At 41.9% G+C, this 15,759-nt stretch overlaps 1 protein-coding gene across 4 annotated transcripts in view; it reads right to left on the reverse strand.

The window, feature by feature from the left end:
- The window catches only part of sh3kbp1 (SH3-domain kinase binding protein 1), a 316,125-nt gene extending 300,671 nt beyond the window's left edge, over window positions 1-15,454 (reverse strand). For 2 of the 4 annotated variants that reach the window (XR_010975809.1, XM_068040380.1), the window contains exons 1-2: window positions 15,213-15,453; window positions 8,651-8,808 (exon numbers count right to left, since the gene is read on the reverse strand). Coding sequence is in view for 1 of the 4 variants with exons in the window: in XM_068040380.1 (XP_067896481.1) it covers window positions 8,651-8,808; window positions 15,213-15,216 (162 nt within the window). In the remaining 3 variants the exon portion in view is untranslated. Of the gene's footprint in view, window positions 1-8,650; window positions 8,809-15,212 lie in introns of those variants that run through there. The other 2 variants (XR_010975810.1, XR_010975811.1) reach the window with 2 other exon arrangements.
- Window positions 15,455-15,759: the final 305 nt, after the last annotated feature.

Consider the following 15,759-nt stretch of genomic DNA (forward strand, 5'->3'; position numbering starts at 1 on the left):
TTAAATTCCTACTGGGCAAGAGATATTCATCATGTAAATAAATAAATCTGCCAGATTGCAGTATGGAATTATTCCGATAGAAGTTACAGGACAATCAGCCAGGTGCTACATTCAGGACAGAGATCCAACATCTTTTGTGATGCTAAATGTCAATTTGATGCCTCAAATTCAGAAATAACACAACAATCATTAACTGGTTGGTACCCAAGTGTACCGATTCCTAAATCAACATCCTGAGCAGGAGCATGCTGATCTTCCTCATGTACTGTTCCTTCCAGAGGGCGAAACATTGAGGCACAAGATGGAAATGCATTTTGCCTCAATCTTCCATTCTGCTGAGTTCCCAACCTAAATGGGAGGCATTAAGTGCATGCTAGATCTCCATAACACTGCAAGCCTCCAATCCGACTTCAGACCATCTGCTACTGAAATCTTTATTTGTGCATCCTTCACCTCCAGACTTGATGGCCTTGATATTAATGGAAAGGCAGATTTCGAGCCTGCAGGGAATGCATGCACAAACTCCAAATGTAAAGACAGTGGGCTGACTCCTGCACTGAGACAAATTTTGACCTCCAAGTTTCACAAATCCAAGCTGCATAGTGGGCATGATGTTACCTCCCCACTTCCCCACCCCGCCCATTATTTAAAGGGCCAATGCAGAAATTGAATTTGAAGGAGCTTGTACCCATTTAGGATGGGTGCACGAAGAGCACCAACATTTGAAGATGCTTTCCTGGATTTACAGACAGGTGCAGTTAAAGGCTGGGGGAACACACTCTGCTCCAACAATGCTGCAGCTGACACCAAGGAGGAGTGGTTGGAGGTAGCTACAGAGATGAGCAGCAGCAGCATTGTGCCTGGTACTGGATGCAGCGCAGGAAGTGGTTTAATGACCACAACCAACTCAGCTTTGCTGATTTTCCTACATCCTGCAGCGTGAACCACACACTCCCTCCCCTCACTGTCGTTTGCTAAGCATACTCCCTTTGCAGCACTCCTCACACCCACTTAAGTTTCTGCAGCACGCATCCTTCACTTTCAATGAACTTCCTCATCTCCCCACATGCTGCCACACCCCCTAATCCTTTTCCAATGTGATGCATCTGTCTCAGTCACCCAAAGCAAATGTACTGACTGTCAGGTGAATATGGGACCTTCATTCACTCGCAGATTTTTCGCCCCTTGTAAGAGAAGCTAGCACAAAAACGCAAGGGAGAGATGTCACAGAGATAAGTAACACATCTATGTCACTCAATTGGAAATGGAGACTGGGAGCTCACAGATAACCAAGAGAATTTTTAAAAACTGACACACATGCTGACTTTATTTCATCAATAACCGAGAGAAGACTGCAGAATGGTAAGATCAGTACTATGCCAGAACTCTTTCTTTTTGTCTTCCAGGCCCTTAACACGCACATTTAGGGTCACTAGAGATATAGCAGGATGATTTCGGAGGGCCTCATTCCTTCGGATGATGCACCATCACAGGACTTAGAACCATCCATCAGCACAAATAAATCACACCTCAGTGGGTCCTGTAAGAGAGTTAGTTGGGTTTTCACCTATGATTTGCAATTCACAAGTGAGCACGAGCAAATACTGGTGTCAGGGACTGCTGTAGAGAATCCACATCCGCAACATGGGGGGTGCGCACAATTCTCTCCAAGCTCTGGATCAGCTGGACACATGCTGAACTGCAGGGGTCTTCACTGACACAATGCTGAAGATGGATCAGCAACTTTGTGAGGCGCTGACAGACATAGGGCGCACACTCTCCATAACTGGGAAGAGGATAGAGGAGTCCAACTCGAACCCTTGTGCATCGGTGGCTCAGGTAGCTGCGAGAATATCTGCCATGGAGACAGTGGCCACTTCCATGGAGCTTCAAGCACAGCTCTCAAATGAGTCTATGCAGAATTAGAATGGTAACATGTCTGCTGCATTAAACAGGATGCCAGATGCCTTATAACAAGTCACTTATCTTCACCATGGTGGTCTGCAAGAGCGGTAGGACTGATCTGGCCTTGGCCAAGGAGTTGCATGATGGTGAAAGGGGACATGAAAGTGGGAACTCCACCCAAAACACTTGCACTTCTCACCCGTTACACCCACCCTCAGCCAGTAGCCGACATGCTGCCTCATCGCCCAATGGCCTGTTCCTGCACAGGCGCAGCAGTCTCTGGCCGAGCCCTCCAAAACCCAGAGGTTGTTGGCCAAAAGCATGACAGCTGTCAAGGCAGGGATGTCAGCAGCCTGCCTCAACCTCTACTGAAACCACACATAATGCACCACATAGAAGCAGTAGGAAGTGCAACTTAAATTGTGTTTAAAAATGTAATACTGTTAAGTTTCCTATTTCAATAACACCATGTAAAATTTATTGATCAGTACCACTCCCTCATCTTTCCCATTATTGAGTCCCAGGTGCCAACTGGCCCTCTCAGTTGTGTCATGCACACTGGAAGTGCGATGAAAAACTATGACGGCTTCTGAGGAGTTATGAAAAACTGACTGTCTTTTAAAAAATGAAGCTTTATTTTTAAAAAATGAATAATGGTCCAAAATGGCCACGGAAGAAAATGTCAATTTTACCCCATCCTAAAAACATTGCAGAATTGAATGCCTTCTTCTGAAACAAAGGTGGTCCTGGGCCATTGTGTGATCACCATGAAGAGTTGAGAAGTAACACAGGGAGCGAAAGAGAGCACAAGAGAGCTGCAACATCTAACAACTTATGTTCCAACAAGCCAGAAGCACATGCCTTGCTGTAAAATCCTACACCTACATTAGACAGCAGTGAACCAGAAGTGTCCCACAGTCTTCAACTAAACTTTCACTCGAAAGAAATCTACAATTATCTCAGGCCTGCACCCGTCGAGAACTTGATTTCCAAGAGCATTCAACAGGTTTATCATGACCTCTTATATGCCACACACCCGTCCCCCACCCACTCAAACGCACCTTCCTTTTAATCCCCTCTCTATTTGCGTGTCTGTCTATGCAGCAATTTCGGGATATGGCATATTGACCAATAAACAATTGATTTTCTGTTTTTTTTTAAACTTACAAGAAAACCTGTCGCTGTCTGCTTATTTGATGAATAAAACACCAAAGGGTTGCCGTAACAGTTATATAAAAGCAAAATACTGCGGATGCTGGAAATCTGAAATAAAAACAAGAAATGCTGGAACCACTCAGCAGGTCTGGCAGCATCTGTGGAAAGAGAAGCAGAGTTAACGTTTCGGGTCAGTGACCCTTCTTCGGAACAGTTGTTTGATTATGAATGTTAATACATGACAGGACCCATTGAGTGGATATGCAATGGGTGAATGAGTGGGTGAATGAGTGGCTGAAGGACCATTTAGTGCAAAAGGCAAGGGAGCTCGGGGTTGGTGCTGATAGTGACTTTCATTTGGTATTCATTCCAGTCAACTGAATGTTCTAGCTGGGAGGGCATCCCTGTGCTGCTCGAGTGATGGCAGCCTCATCTTCACACATGATCTCCTCTTCAATAGTCTCACCCAAAGATGCCTGAGTGCCTTCATCCTTCTCCAACTTTAATTTTCTCTACTACACAATATTTTGCAGGACGCAGCACACCACTATAATCCTGGACACCCTGGCTGACGTATATTGAAGGGCACATTCAGGCCTATATAAGAACCTGAAGCACATTTTCGACCATTTGCACAATTACACACCTGGTGATGTGGCTCTAGATACAGTGCTCCACTGCTTCATTGATAGGATTCCTCACAGGTGCCATGAGCCAAGTTTGAAGGGAGTATGCCCAGTCTCCTTGGAACGAGCCCTTAAGTCTGCTTCCCAGAACTAAAATATCTGGAATGTTAGACTGCCACAATATGAAAGCATCTTGGTAGCTTGCAGGGAATCTGGCGCACAGGCTGCAAGACCTCTTCTTGTTGTTGCACACCAACACTGCATTGATGGAATAAAATCTCCTGCAGCTGATAAAAACTCCAGGCTGCCATGATGTTGCTCAGATTGCCACATGTACACAATGACACCCTGTGCCTGTGAAAAGCCAAACATAGAAGCAAATGCAAGCGCCCGCTCAGTCCAGCTCTTGCAATCACAGTGGAAGTTTATGCAACTCCCAGCCCTGGCAAACAATCCATCAATCACCTGGCTTATGCATTTGTGTGCAGCAGACTACAAGACCCTCGATATGCCTCCACTGGGAGGAACCAGAAGCAAAAAATTTGAAAGCAGTGGTAACTTTCACAGCCACTGTGAATGCAGGATTTCCAGGTCCAGCAGGTAGCAAATAAGTTTCTAGGAGGCTGAGGATGGCTGCAACCACTTTACGTAACAATCTCAGGAAGCTGAACTTCTATCTGTAAATCCTACGACAAGGGTAGTGCCACAGCAACCCCTACTTGCCCATCACCCCTGTCCTCAATGACCTACCTTGGCTCCCAGCATCCCAATACAATCAAATATAAAATTCTTATCCTTGTATTTAAACCCCTCATCTCTAATCTCCTTCAGCCCTACAATATCCCCCAAACCACTCCAGGACTATAACTCCACTCTCTTGTATCCCCCTGGATGCACTGGTGATCATCTTCCAAAATTCGATAGATTCTGGAACAGTTCCTGAAGATTGGAAGGTAGCAGATGTAACAGGAGACCTTTAGCCTGACATCAGTAGTAGGGAAAATGTGAGAACCTATTATAAAGGATGTGATAACTGTACATTTAGAAAGGATTGGACAGAGTCAACATGAATTTATGAAAGGGAAATAATGTTTGACAAATCTACTGGAGTTTTTTTTGAGGATGTAACTAGCAGAATAGATAAGGGCCTACCAGTGGTTGTGGTGTATTTGGATTTTCAGAAGGCTTTCAATAAGGTCCCACACAGGAGGTTAGTAAGCAAAATTAGAATACGGGGGATTAGGGGTAATATACTGGCATGAATTGAGAATTGGTTAACAGACAGAAAACAGTGCATGAATAAACAGGTCATTCTCAGGTTGGCAGGCTGTGACTTGTGGGGTACCGAAAGGATCAGTGCTTGGAAAATATGGAAAAATGTGAAGTTATCCACTTTGGTAGGAAAAACAGAAATGCAGCTGATTTCTTAAAAGGAGAGAGAGATTGGAAAGTGTTGATGTCCAAAGGAACCTGGGTGTCCTTGTTCATAAGTCACTAAAAGCTAACATTCAGCTGCAGCAAGCAATTAGGAAGGCAAACGGTATGTTAGCCTGTATTGCAAGAGAATTTGAGTACAGGAGTAAACAAGTCTTGCTGCAGTTGTACAGAGCCTTGAGTGAGACCGCACCTGGAGTATGGTGTACAGTTTCGGTCTCCTTACCCAAGGAAGGATATACTTGCCATAGAAGGAGTGCAACGAAGGTTCACCAGACTGATGCCTGGATATGGCGGGATTGTCCTATAAGAGATTGAGGAGACTGGGCCTGTATTCTCTAGAGTTTAGAAGAATGAGAAATGAGCTCATTGAAGCATACAAAATTCTTACGGGGCTTGGTAAGGTTGTTGCAGGAAGGATGTTTGCCCTGGCTGAGGGGAGGGGGTGGGGGGGTGGTGTCTAGAACCAGGGCAAGAGTCCCAGAATAATAGGCAGGCCATTTAGGATTGAGATGAGGAAGGATATCTTCACTCTGAGGGTACTGAATCTGTGAAATTCGCTACCCCCGAGGGCTGTGGAGGCTCATTGAGTATGTTCAAGACAGAGATCGATAGCTTTGTAGATAAAGGTATTTAGGGATATTTGGATAGTGCTGGAAAATGGCTTTGAGATAGATCAGCCATGATATAGCTGAACTGCGGAGTAGGCTCGAGGTGCCAAATGGCCTATGCTCCGATTCCCTATGTTCCTCTTCCCTGTACCCTACAGTTGATGGCTACGTGTTCAGCCACTTAGGCCCCAAGCTCTGGAATTCCCTCCTTAAAATTCTGCCTCTCCACCTGAGATACTTTAAAATTCACTTCTTTGATCACCCCTCTCAATCCCTCCTGCTTTGGCACAGCATCCATTTTTCCTTAGACCTGTGAAGCATCTGGAGAGAATTTTCTACATTGAAGAAACTATATAACTGCAAATTGTTGTTGGTGTTTCCCAAGACAAGAGGTAGAAAGAAAATAATCCAACGGGTACTCTCCGTTGAGCTAGCCATTGAACAACAGAATCAGAACAGACCACTGAATCTGCTTTCTTAGCTGAAAGGGGTGTATAACTTCACAGGAAGCTGTGCACACATGCACAACCACACTTGATTCATGCACTTCCAAAATAGATAAAGGGCACATATAATTCAATGTCTCAGAAGCATAAGCGCACTGGAGTTGAATTTCCTTTTAAATTTCCTTTTCACGTTCTTTAAATCTATTCTAATTTTGCATAGATCATTAGTGGTTTAGGGCTCAAATTTGTTAAGCAACATTCAAAGAACTGTATTCAAACAAGAGAAATGAAGATTGTGAAGGGGGCAGACCACCAGTTCTTTAAAACGACAAGAAGCATGGGGAACTAAGCAGGCCATTTAAATTGGAATAAGTAAGCAGAAACTGATGAATTTTAGTACAAAATGAACAAATGAGTGTAGAGAGAGTAGACGCGTGGAAAATATTTATGATATAACTGATTAGCAACAGAGCTCACAATGACCAAAATATAATGGTTTATGAGCTACACCAATCATGGAAAGATGACATAGCTCGTACATTCAGGAGTAATATTCTGGAGCTATCCTGGTTTTTCTGTGAAGCACAGAAGATTAGAAATCTGTGTACACAAGAGATTAGATAGCTGCATGGAGACAAAGCAAAACCATACATAACCTGTGGGCATATGTGAAATTAGAAAAAGGCCTTCTGTCCTCTCCTTAATCCAGCATTGTTAAATCAGAATGTTACAGCAAGAGCATACTATAATATACAGGATTAAAGTAAGTCACATTATCTTTATTTTTTGATTTTCTACTCATTTCCGCCACATGTATTTTTATTCTTGTCCAGTTGTTTTATAAAAGAGTCCTAACTGCTCCTGACCTACAGTTATCTGCACAGGATACACTCTACCTGCCTAATTAGGGTCCAAGATTAGAACCTTCTTTTACCATCTGTGTTGATCACTGAAGGGTGCAATGTGAACTAAAAGCAATGAAGTAGGATTGAGAATTTGCCTCACAAAAATTATGCAATCAATCTTGAAGAATGCAGTGACTTTGCAATAATCAATGTTTCACACCTAACATTCCAATCTAAGCATATCTCATTATCATTTCATGCTTGCTATATGTTGAGGGTGAGAGGGAGGAAAAGTAGCCCATCGACTGTTACATAAGCTTTTGAGCATACGACACAGAATAACTAACAAAACTCTAGCTGCACGACATTGTTCCCTCTCTAACCCAGGAACACAAACCAACCTCAGTACACTCATTAACCCAATTTGAGATCAGTTGATCTGGCAGAAACCAATAATTGAACACAAGCCCCTTCTGGTCTTTGTAGCTTAGTGGTGCCTTTATATATAAACATTTTTTTTTCAAGACTATTTAAGTTCAACACGCAAGAAGTATTTTGCGTGCATCATAGTGGTAAGTTTATATATATTTACTTTTACAGATTCTCAAAATGATGTTCTGTCAATCTAAGATAATGATAACCTGAGGTCTGCTCGGTGTCATCAGCTTGCTGAAATAGAACCTTACAAAAAGGGTGCTTCAACTCTCCCGGGCAATTAACATTTTATTTTAAATAAAGCTGAAATCAACCAAGCAAGTAATTATTTACCACTGTTTCCTGCTTTCTTCAGCAGTGCAGATGTTGGCAGCTAGCTGATGCTCAGAGGTAAAAAGAGTTACTTTGATACATCATTTTGGTGCAATTGGTAACCCAAAAAAGGGGTCACATAGAAGTCAGCAACAGACAAGAACATAAGTAAGAGTGCAGAGTTGAAATAACATGTTTTTGCAAACATGGCCTCAAAAAAAATCATGACAAATGTAGTTTGTGGCTGCAGTTTTGTGCATTTGACTCAAGTTATAGGAGGAAAACTTGGGACTGTCAAAACAATTTGCTTTTGTAACCTGGCAGGGGAGGAAGTGGTAAGTCAGTGTGACAGTGAGATTTCACCTCATCAGATTTAAACTGCATCTTCCAGAAGAAAGTCTAACACGCTTACCAAAAATCCCTTTTTGTTAGCAACCTAGTCGTGCTTCATAAATCAAACAACACTTCATTTAACAATTTATAAAAGCAATCTTGATCAGTAAAATTAAACTGTAAAAAAGCCCAATCTTGCCCAATTGAAATTATTTAGAAAATTGGGAGATTCTTAAAGCTTCTGGGTAAGAAGGTGTTAACGACAACCAATGGAACATTTTAGTGAATAATTTAGAAACATCTGTCAACCATACAAGCAGTACACTTGGTAAAAAGGGAGCAGCAAATGCAATGCAGCCTTTACTGTAGGGATGGAAGACTTGCATTGACACTAGCTCTTGATCGAGTTGCTAAAACACTCTGCCAAAATACTTCTGTAAACAGAAAAGAATACATAAGCTTTCCCGACAAAAAACTCCACTATAGATGTCTGCCAACACCAAATATTGCATAATGATAGTAACTGATGTATAACATATTATACTCACTCGCACAAAGTTGTCAGGGAACAAACCTCTTCTGCCATCGAGTTCACCCTCCCACCATCCTCCATCTTCTTTCTTGATATTAGTTACAATATCACCCACCGAGATGGTCAGCTCATCTTCATGCTGAGCTTCATAAGAAAACTCAACAATCGCTTCCACTGGAAAGAAAATAAAGCAAATTTCAGCTCTCAACTAATTACTTCACCTACTGGATGTCCAAATAGTCATACTGCACAAAACCAACATTTTAAAAGACTTCTTCCAAGAAGTTCTCCAACAAGCTTTATACCATTTACTTCACCACAGAAGTCAGTCATACATTTGACCTGTATGCCAATTCCTTTTCACATTGAACCTGTCGGTATCTCTGCAATTGGTATTTACCCCCTCGACAAGGTGTTCCTCAACTCCATGAATCTCCTTGCAATATTCATCCCATAAAATGAGATAACCTGCATCCTGCCTCCACCTATGCTGTTTAACTAGACTTCTATGCATGGCGTCCATTTTCAGCTTCCAAAGAAGCACAGTTTAAATTGTCAAATTAGTCTATCAGATGGCCATGGGTACAAACCATGGCCCACCACTTAATTTATTTAGACTCATGCTCAAAGTGTGGAAATTAACATATGGAAAGGGAAACTGTCCCATTCCAGGTCTTCAAAGGTGAACTTTAGCAAGGTTAGCAACAGTAAAGCTTTTTTGCTCTGCCTAGCTTAATTTCCATTTCTCAAATCAGCCAAGAGTGCGACTGTCAATTTGGCATTAGTTAAGTTCTATGTTTCAACAAACACCAAATAGAATCCGAAATCAAACCTACTTCACTTTAGATTTTCCAATCAACATCAATCCAAGCTGAAGTCAAACCAGAGGTTAAAGCACCAACCGGTCCCATAACTATCAATGAACAATGAAATTCATGTGTGTTAAATACTGTCTTAAATAAACCTGTTTCTGACAGGTAAATGCTCATTCTATCCTCACTGTTTCTATATGAAATACCCATTATCCACAAGTCAAGGACATTAGAACATTGCAAAGTCATTTTACAGAAAAGGTTATGCACAGCACATAGCAAACTAGACTTATGATATTCCAACGAATAAGCTTCTTTTATATCATTCACAGATCCAAACCCTAACATGAACCAACGTTCATATTCCCTAGCTGTATGTACAGCTGACTTATCAGATCTCATCAGAATTGATGAATAATTAACCCCGCATCAGAACATTTTTTGCTGAAGTATGGATACCCTCCCTTCCTACAACATAACTGGTTAAGCAACTTTTTTTTTTAAAAGTTCTGGGACCCTGGTTTGAATCCAGCTCAGACTGATCAGTCTTGTGCTGCAGCTATTGGACTGAGACTTGTTAATATTGTTTCCAATCAGACAGCACCCCATTTACAATGCCTGGCTCAAATGCACATACACATAGCTCTTGCCCCAGTGGTTAAAGGTTAGTGTGCAGCATTGAAGCTAGTCAGGGATACACACACTCCATAAACATTTAAGTTAATCCCAAGTAGGTTAAAAATGTACCAAGTTCTTTCAAGTGGCCTCCTAAGCTCCTTGTAAGACTGTTTGCCATAGGGTTGCCAGAAACGGACACAGCTGCAAGCAACCCAGAAGAAAAACCATAGGGGTGTTTTATTAGGTATAAAAATATTGGAGATGGGGGAAAAACAACTGTTTGACTGAATCATCTAACTGGGCAGCACAGAGTCAGTTCGTTTTTCAATTCCAGAGAGAAGGCGATAGATCACAAGGATAGGCATGTTAGGCAACCAATGGCATGAGTGAGAGGATGGGGCCATTGGAGATGGGAGGGCATGTAACCAAACCTCCCAGAGTTGGCAATCTCAACTTGACGCTACCTTAGTTTTATATCTCCCGACATATCAAAACCAAAACAATGCAACATAATTTTCTCCAAGGAGTCTCACACCAAATCTTCCCAGTCAGGTCAATCGCTGGTTCCAAATTTTTACTGCAACTTCAGTGCTGTTGCAAAGCAACTGAGCTGGCCACAACAGCTAAAAGCTGCCCACAATTTAGTACTGCCTGATCAGGCAAAGTGCAAAATAATGTTAACAGTAGGAGCTTGAACCGGAGTCTGGGAAACAGACACATTGTTGTAGCAGGGTAAAGAGTTATACACAAGAAGAAATAGGAGCAGGAGTAGGCCATTTGGTCCCTCAAGCCTGCCCTGCCATTCAATATTATGGATGATCTACCCTAGACCTCAATTCCTCTTCTATGCCAGCTCCTCATAGCCCTCAACTCCCCGATAGATTTTTAAAATATCTACCTCCTCTTTAAATACTTTCAGTGATCTAGCCTCCACAACTCTCTGGGGTAGAGACTTCCAGACATTCACTACCCTCAGAGAAGAAATTGCTTTGCATCTCAATTTTAAATGAGTGTCCTCTTATTCTGTAACTATGTGCCCTAGTTCGAAATTCCCCCACGAGTGGAAACATCTTCTCAACATCTACCCTGTCAAGCCCCCTCAGAATCGTGGAAGTTTCAATAAGTTCACCCTTCATTCTTCTAAACTCTAATGAATAAAGACCTAACCTGTTTAGCCATTCTTGATAAGTCAACCCCTTCATTCCAAGAATCAGCCTAGTTAATCTCTTTTGAACTGCCTCCAATGCCAGTATACCCTTTCTTAAATACAGGGAACAAAAGAGTACACAGTACACGAGGTCGGCCTCACCAACACCCTGTACAGTTGTAAAAAAATTCCGTTTTTAATCTCCAACCCCCTAGCAATAAAGGCCAAAATTCCATTTGCCTTCTTAATAACTTGCTGCACCTCCATGCTAACATTTTGTGTTTCATGCACAAGAACACCCATATCCCTCTGCGCTGCACTTTTTTGGAGTCTCTTTCCATTTAAATAATAGTCTGCCTTTTGATTCTTCCTACCAAAGCGTGCGTGTGTGTGTATATATATATATATTTATTTACTATGCAGAAAATAGGCTAGGGACAGGAAAACAAGAGAAGCCAGGGAAGGTTCCCTAGTGCTATTGTTGTTCCCTTATTTTACACATTCACGTCACAAATTAGAAGTTAAAGAAGCTGCACAATACTTGCTGGAGACCTTTGAAAAAATATGAGCATTAGCAAACTCTGAAAAATGTTCAAAACACAACCCTGCATCTCATGGCTTCAAGTCTACATTTCTGTTAAGTGGTGCAGTCTGAGGTTAGCTAGTTACTTTGCAAATGTGACAGCTATTAGTTTCCTTCATGATGCACTGGTAGATAGCATATTGTGGATCAAATCAAACCGGTAGTGGCAAGTGTAGTGAGGCAACTCATGTAATGTATTGAAAGAAACTGGTATGTATTGCACTTTATGTAATGTCAAATTTGAATTGTGTTCTAATGTGTTTACAGAAATGTTAGGAAAAAAATGTGGGTCAAACCAATGCAAAAAGACAGACTGATCAACACCCGACAGTAAAACAGAAGTGTTTACAAATTTATCTAGGACACTATGATGTTCTGAGAGCAACAATCGTATGACGGACTGGATTAAACTTTCCAAGACCCTTAATTTACTCAGATTTTTATTCTTGCTCCAGCAGCACATATTACTATTTTACAGTTACCACACATTTGGTGCCCCTTAGATTTTACCTTGCCAATGGTAAAAAGAAATGAAGAATGCAAAATATTATTCAAAGAGATAGCAATAATTAGCTAAATTTCCAAACATTTGGTACGTATGGCAAAGAAATTGCAATGCCCAGTTTACTTGATTTTCATTAAGCTTACATCCATCAATAATCAAAAATTCTAAGTTTGAACTTTGTAAGCCAATTGCTTGAGAGAATGTCGGTCAAAAATAAAATCTACTAGTTAATATTAAAGTGGGTCTGGACAGAGTAGATAGGGAGAAACGATTCCCATTTGTGAAAGGATCAAGAACACGAGGGTACAGATTTAAAGTAATTAGCAAAATAAGCAAAAGCGACATGAGGAAAAAGTTTTTCACGCCGTGAGTGGTTAAGGTCTGGAATTCACTGCCTGAGAGTGTGGTGGAGGCAGGTTCAATCAAGGCATTCAAAAGAGAATTAGACTGTTATCTGAAAAGGAAGAATGCGCAGGGTTACGGGGAAGGAAGTGGGAGAACGGCACTAGGTGAATTGCTCATTCGGAGACCGACGCAGACACGATGGGCCGATTGGAATCCTTCTGTGCTTTAACAATTATGATTCTGTGAAAGAAACTGGCGACAATTCAGTGTGTGAAGTAAGATTCTGTAAATTACAAATGGTTAGGTATTTCCATTGTGCATAAAAGCAAACATTGCAAAGCAATGTGTCAAAATTAAGCAGCGTGCATGCACAGATATTATAGCAATTGCAATGCACCAATTTTTAACATTTCATTATGTGAAGAGTTCCTTTGCAATTCAGTTTACAAAGACACACCACTCATGGAATCCATCAGTTCCCCACACCATAATGGTCAGCTCCAAAACTGATGCTACTTTGATGATAAACCCAGACTAGTTAATTCTGCTGGACTTCAAAATTCTGTCGGGGCTTTCCTCTGCCCCTTTTATAACAGGTTTACTGGAGTAACAGCCTGTTAATTATCTACAAAACAATACTTTCTGATGTCCTAGGCAGCAAAACAAGACAGCATAAGCTCATGGTTGTCCAGGAAAGGCTTAAAGAAGTATTCCTTACAGAAAGTGAACTCATTTGAGAAATGGAAAACAATGCAGTTGTAATGCTTAGAGACTAATGATTAAGTAAATTTGGAAAAATAACAGTTTTAAATAAACAAACAAGCAGAATAAAATCCAGTCACCATGTGATTGGATTTTTTTTAAATCACTGACTTGACAAAAAATATGGTAACCATAATAAATTTGGCTAACAAACGGTAACTGATCAAGGAAATAAGCCAATAATACATTTTAATTGTATTTATTTGTGAAATTCTTAAGTATTTTGCTTTTGAGAGTCCACAACCAAGTCAGAGCTCAGAGTTTGTTTTAGCTTCATGACTGCACCATATAAAATCATAGAAGTATCAAGGCCAAGAACATAATGCAGTGCTGATATTTTCAAGATGGCATCCAAACCCATCTGGAAAAAATGCTGTTCATTTGAGCCATTGAGCATTCAGATATCCTTTGGGCCTTGATTATAAATGAAAACAAAGATCTGATCTCTTCAAAACTATGAACTGCATGTATAGAACACTGAATGATAGCTTGTGCAAGAGGTCATGCTTTCCCCTCACTGATTTGTGGGCAATCTGGTCTTTTTCCCCAATGAATAAAATTCTTTTAATTCACAAACACAAAATTTTCATTTGGCTCAACATCTGAGTGTAAGAGTCTGGAAAGGATGTGGAGTACCTGGACTAACAAACAGTGATCCAGAAAGCAGAAGTTCCTGAGAGGTATTCCTGGTGTCATTTAACTTCAGTAAAAAGGTCCTACTTGAGTTTAGGAAAATTAGGAAGTCAAAATCGCTACTTTTCTAGAACAAAATCACAGTAATAAAGGCTGAATTGCAAAGGGAACAATTATAAATGCTATGTTAGTAGAAGTCTAACTTTTTTGCATTTGCATTCCAATCAAAGTGGTCTAACATTAAAAAAAACCCTATCAGTAGCATAGAGTACTGATCAATTCCAAAAGACATTATACAATTCTTATACAATTTTATAAATGTCGAGTGAGTAGTAGCAATAGGTAGTAGATATGGGCCTTTTTAAAGTTAAAAACAAAGTTTCCTTCTTTGAGATGGTTTAACTTGGAACTGGATACTATAGGGTTAAGAGACTAAATCACTCGATCTAATTTATTCAATACTGTTCTGTACCAGAACCAAGGTACGGCCTGGCACTGAGGCATCACCCGACATTTATAACAGCATAAGGCTTCCTCCAGAGCGCGAGGGGAAAATGTTTATCATACAAGAAATTAAACCAACAACGGGGGGAGGAAGCAAAGTGATGGTTGGATTTATAATGGTCTTGAAATGAAGATTTAGGACAATTATGGCAGTCATGCAATATGAATTTAAACCGGAGAATAGTTTCTCAGTTATGCTACTGTATTTAGCAATGCTGCACGGGCTGCTGTTCCCGCAACGAAGCTTGAGACTATCTCAAAAGCCGCGCCTGTCAGTATCCCTACAACACACAGCCGGCGCCTTTAATGGGACACATATATATCCACCACCCTCCCCCATCCCTTCAAATCTCAGTGCATTGGGAGCTCCCAGTGATCCTCATCACTCCGGCTGCAAGAGAGAGGAGACACATCACCCTGCAAAGTTGGGTGAGCTGAGCGGGGAGAATGCAGCTGCAGGAGCAAAGCGGGTGTGGGTCTCGCATCCGCTGCAGACGTGTCAGGCGGGGGCGCGCGGACACACGCGTTGCTGTTGCTGACTGGACTGGACCGAACAGGACGCGGCCGCTTTAACTGGGCAGGAGAGACAGCCGGTAGAGTTGGGTGATGGCAGGCATCCATTCACCCCCAACCCCCCCCCCGGGTTAACTCTCCGGATGCTGCACTCACCCATTTACGTTGGCTGGATGAACTCCAGCTGCCGACCGCCCCCGAACTCGCGTTGAACAGTTTGAAGATGAAGAGAGGCTCGATCGCTCCCCCTCTCCTCAGCTGGGTTTCTGACAACTCACTCAGTCCAGTTCCACCGTCGCCCCGAACATCTTTGTTCGCCAGTCAGTCGCGCTGTCTTGGCCCCAGGCTTTCCACTAGCTGAAAGTATGTCATCAATTACTGGGGGGGGGGAGGGGAAAGTGGGTGGGGATTGGAGCAGCGGAACGCCAGATATCGCGACATCTCGCTCACTGGTTGGCTCGGGCGGCTAGTGATAACCATAGCGACCGAGTTCTCCAGTTGGGCACGCGCGGGGGGCGGGGCGGGGGGGCGGGGTGTCAGTGGCCGCCATTTTGGTTTCTGGTGGCTGGCGAGGTGGAGATTGGAAATTAGCAAACACTATTGCTGTGACGACGGGGGAAGATCGTGAGAATGATTTTGTTCTACCAGGGCCTCTGTTACAGCTCAAAGCAATAGCAATTATTTTCCAAAATATTTAATCTTT

Source organism: Heterodontus francisci, chromosome 10 (assembly GCF_036365525.1).
Source record: "Heterodontus francisci isolate sHetFra1 chromosome 10, sHetFra1.hap1, whole genome shotgun sequence".
NCBI lineage: Eukaryota > Metazoa > Chordata > Chondrichthyes > Heterodontiformes > Heterodontidae > Heterodontus > Heterodontus francisci.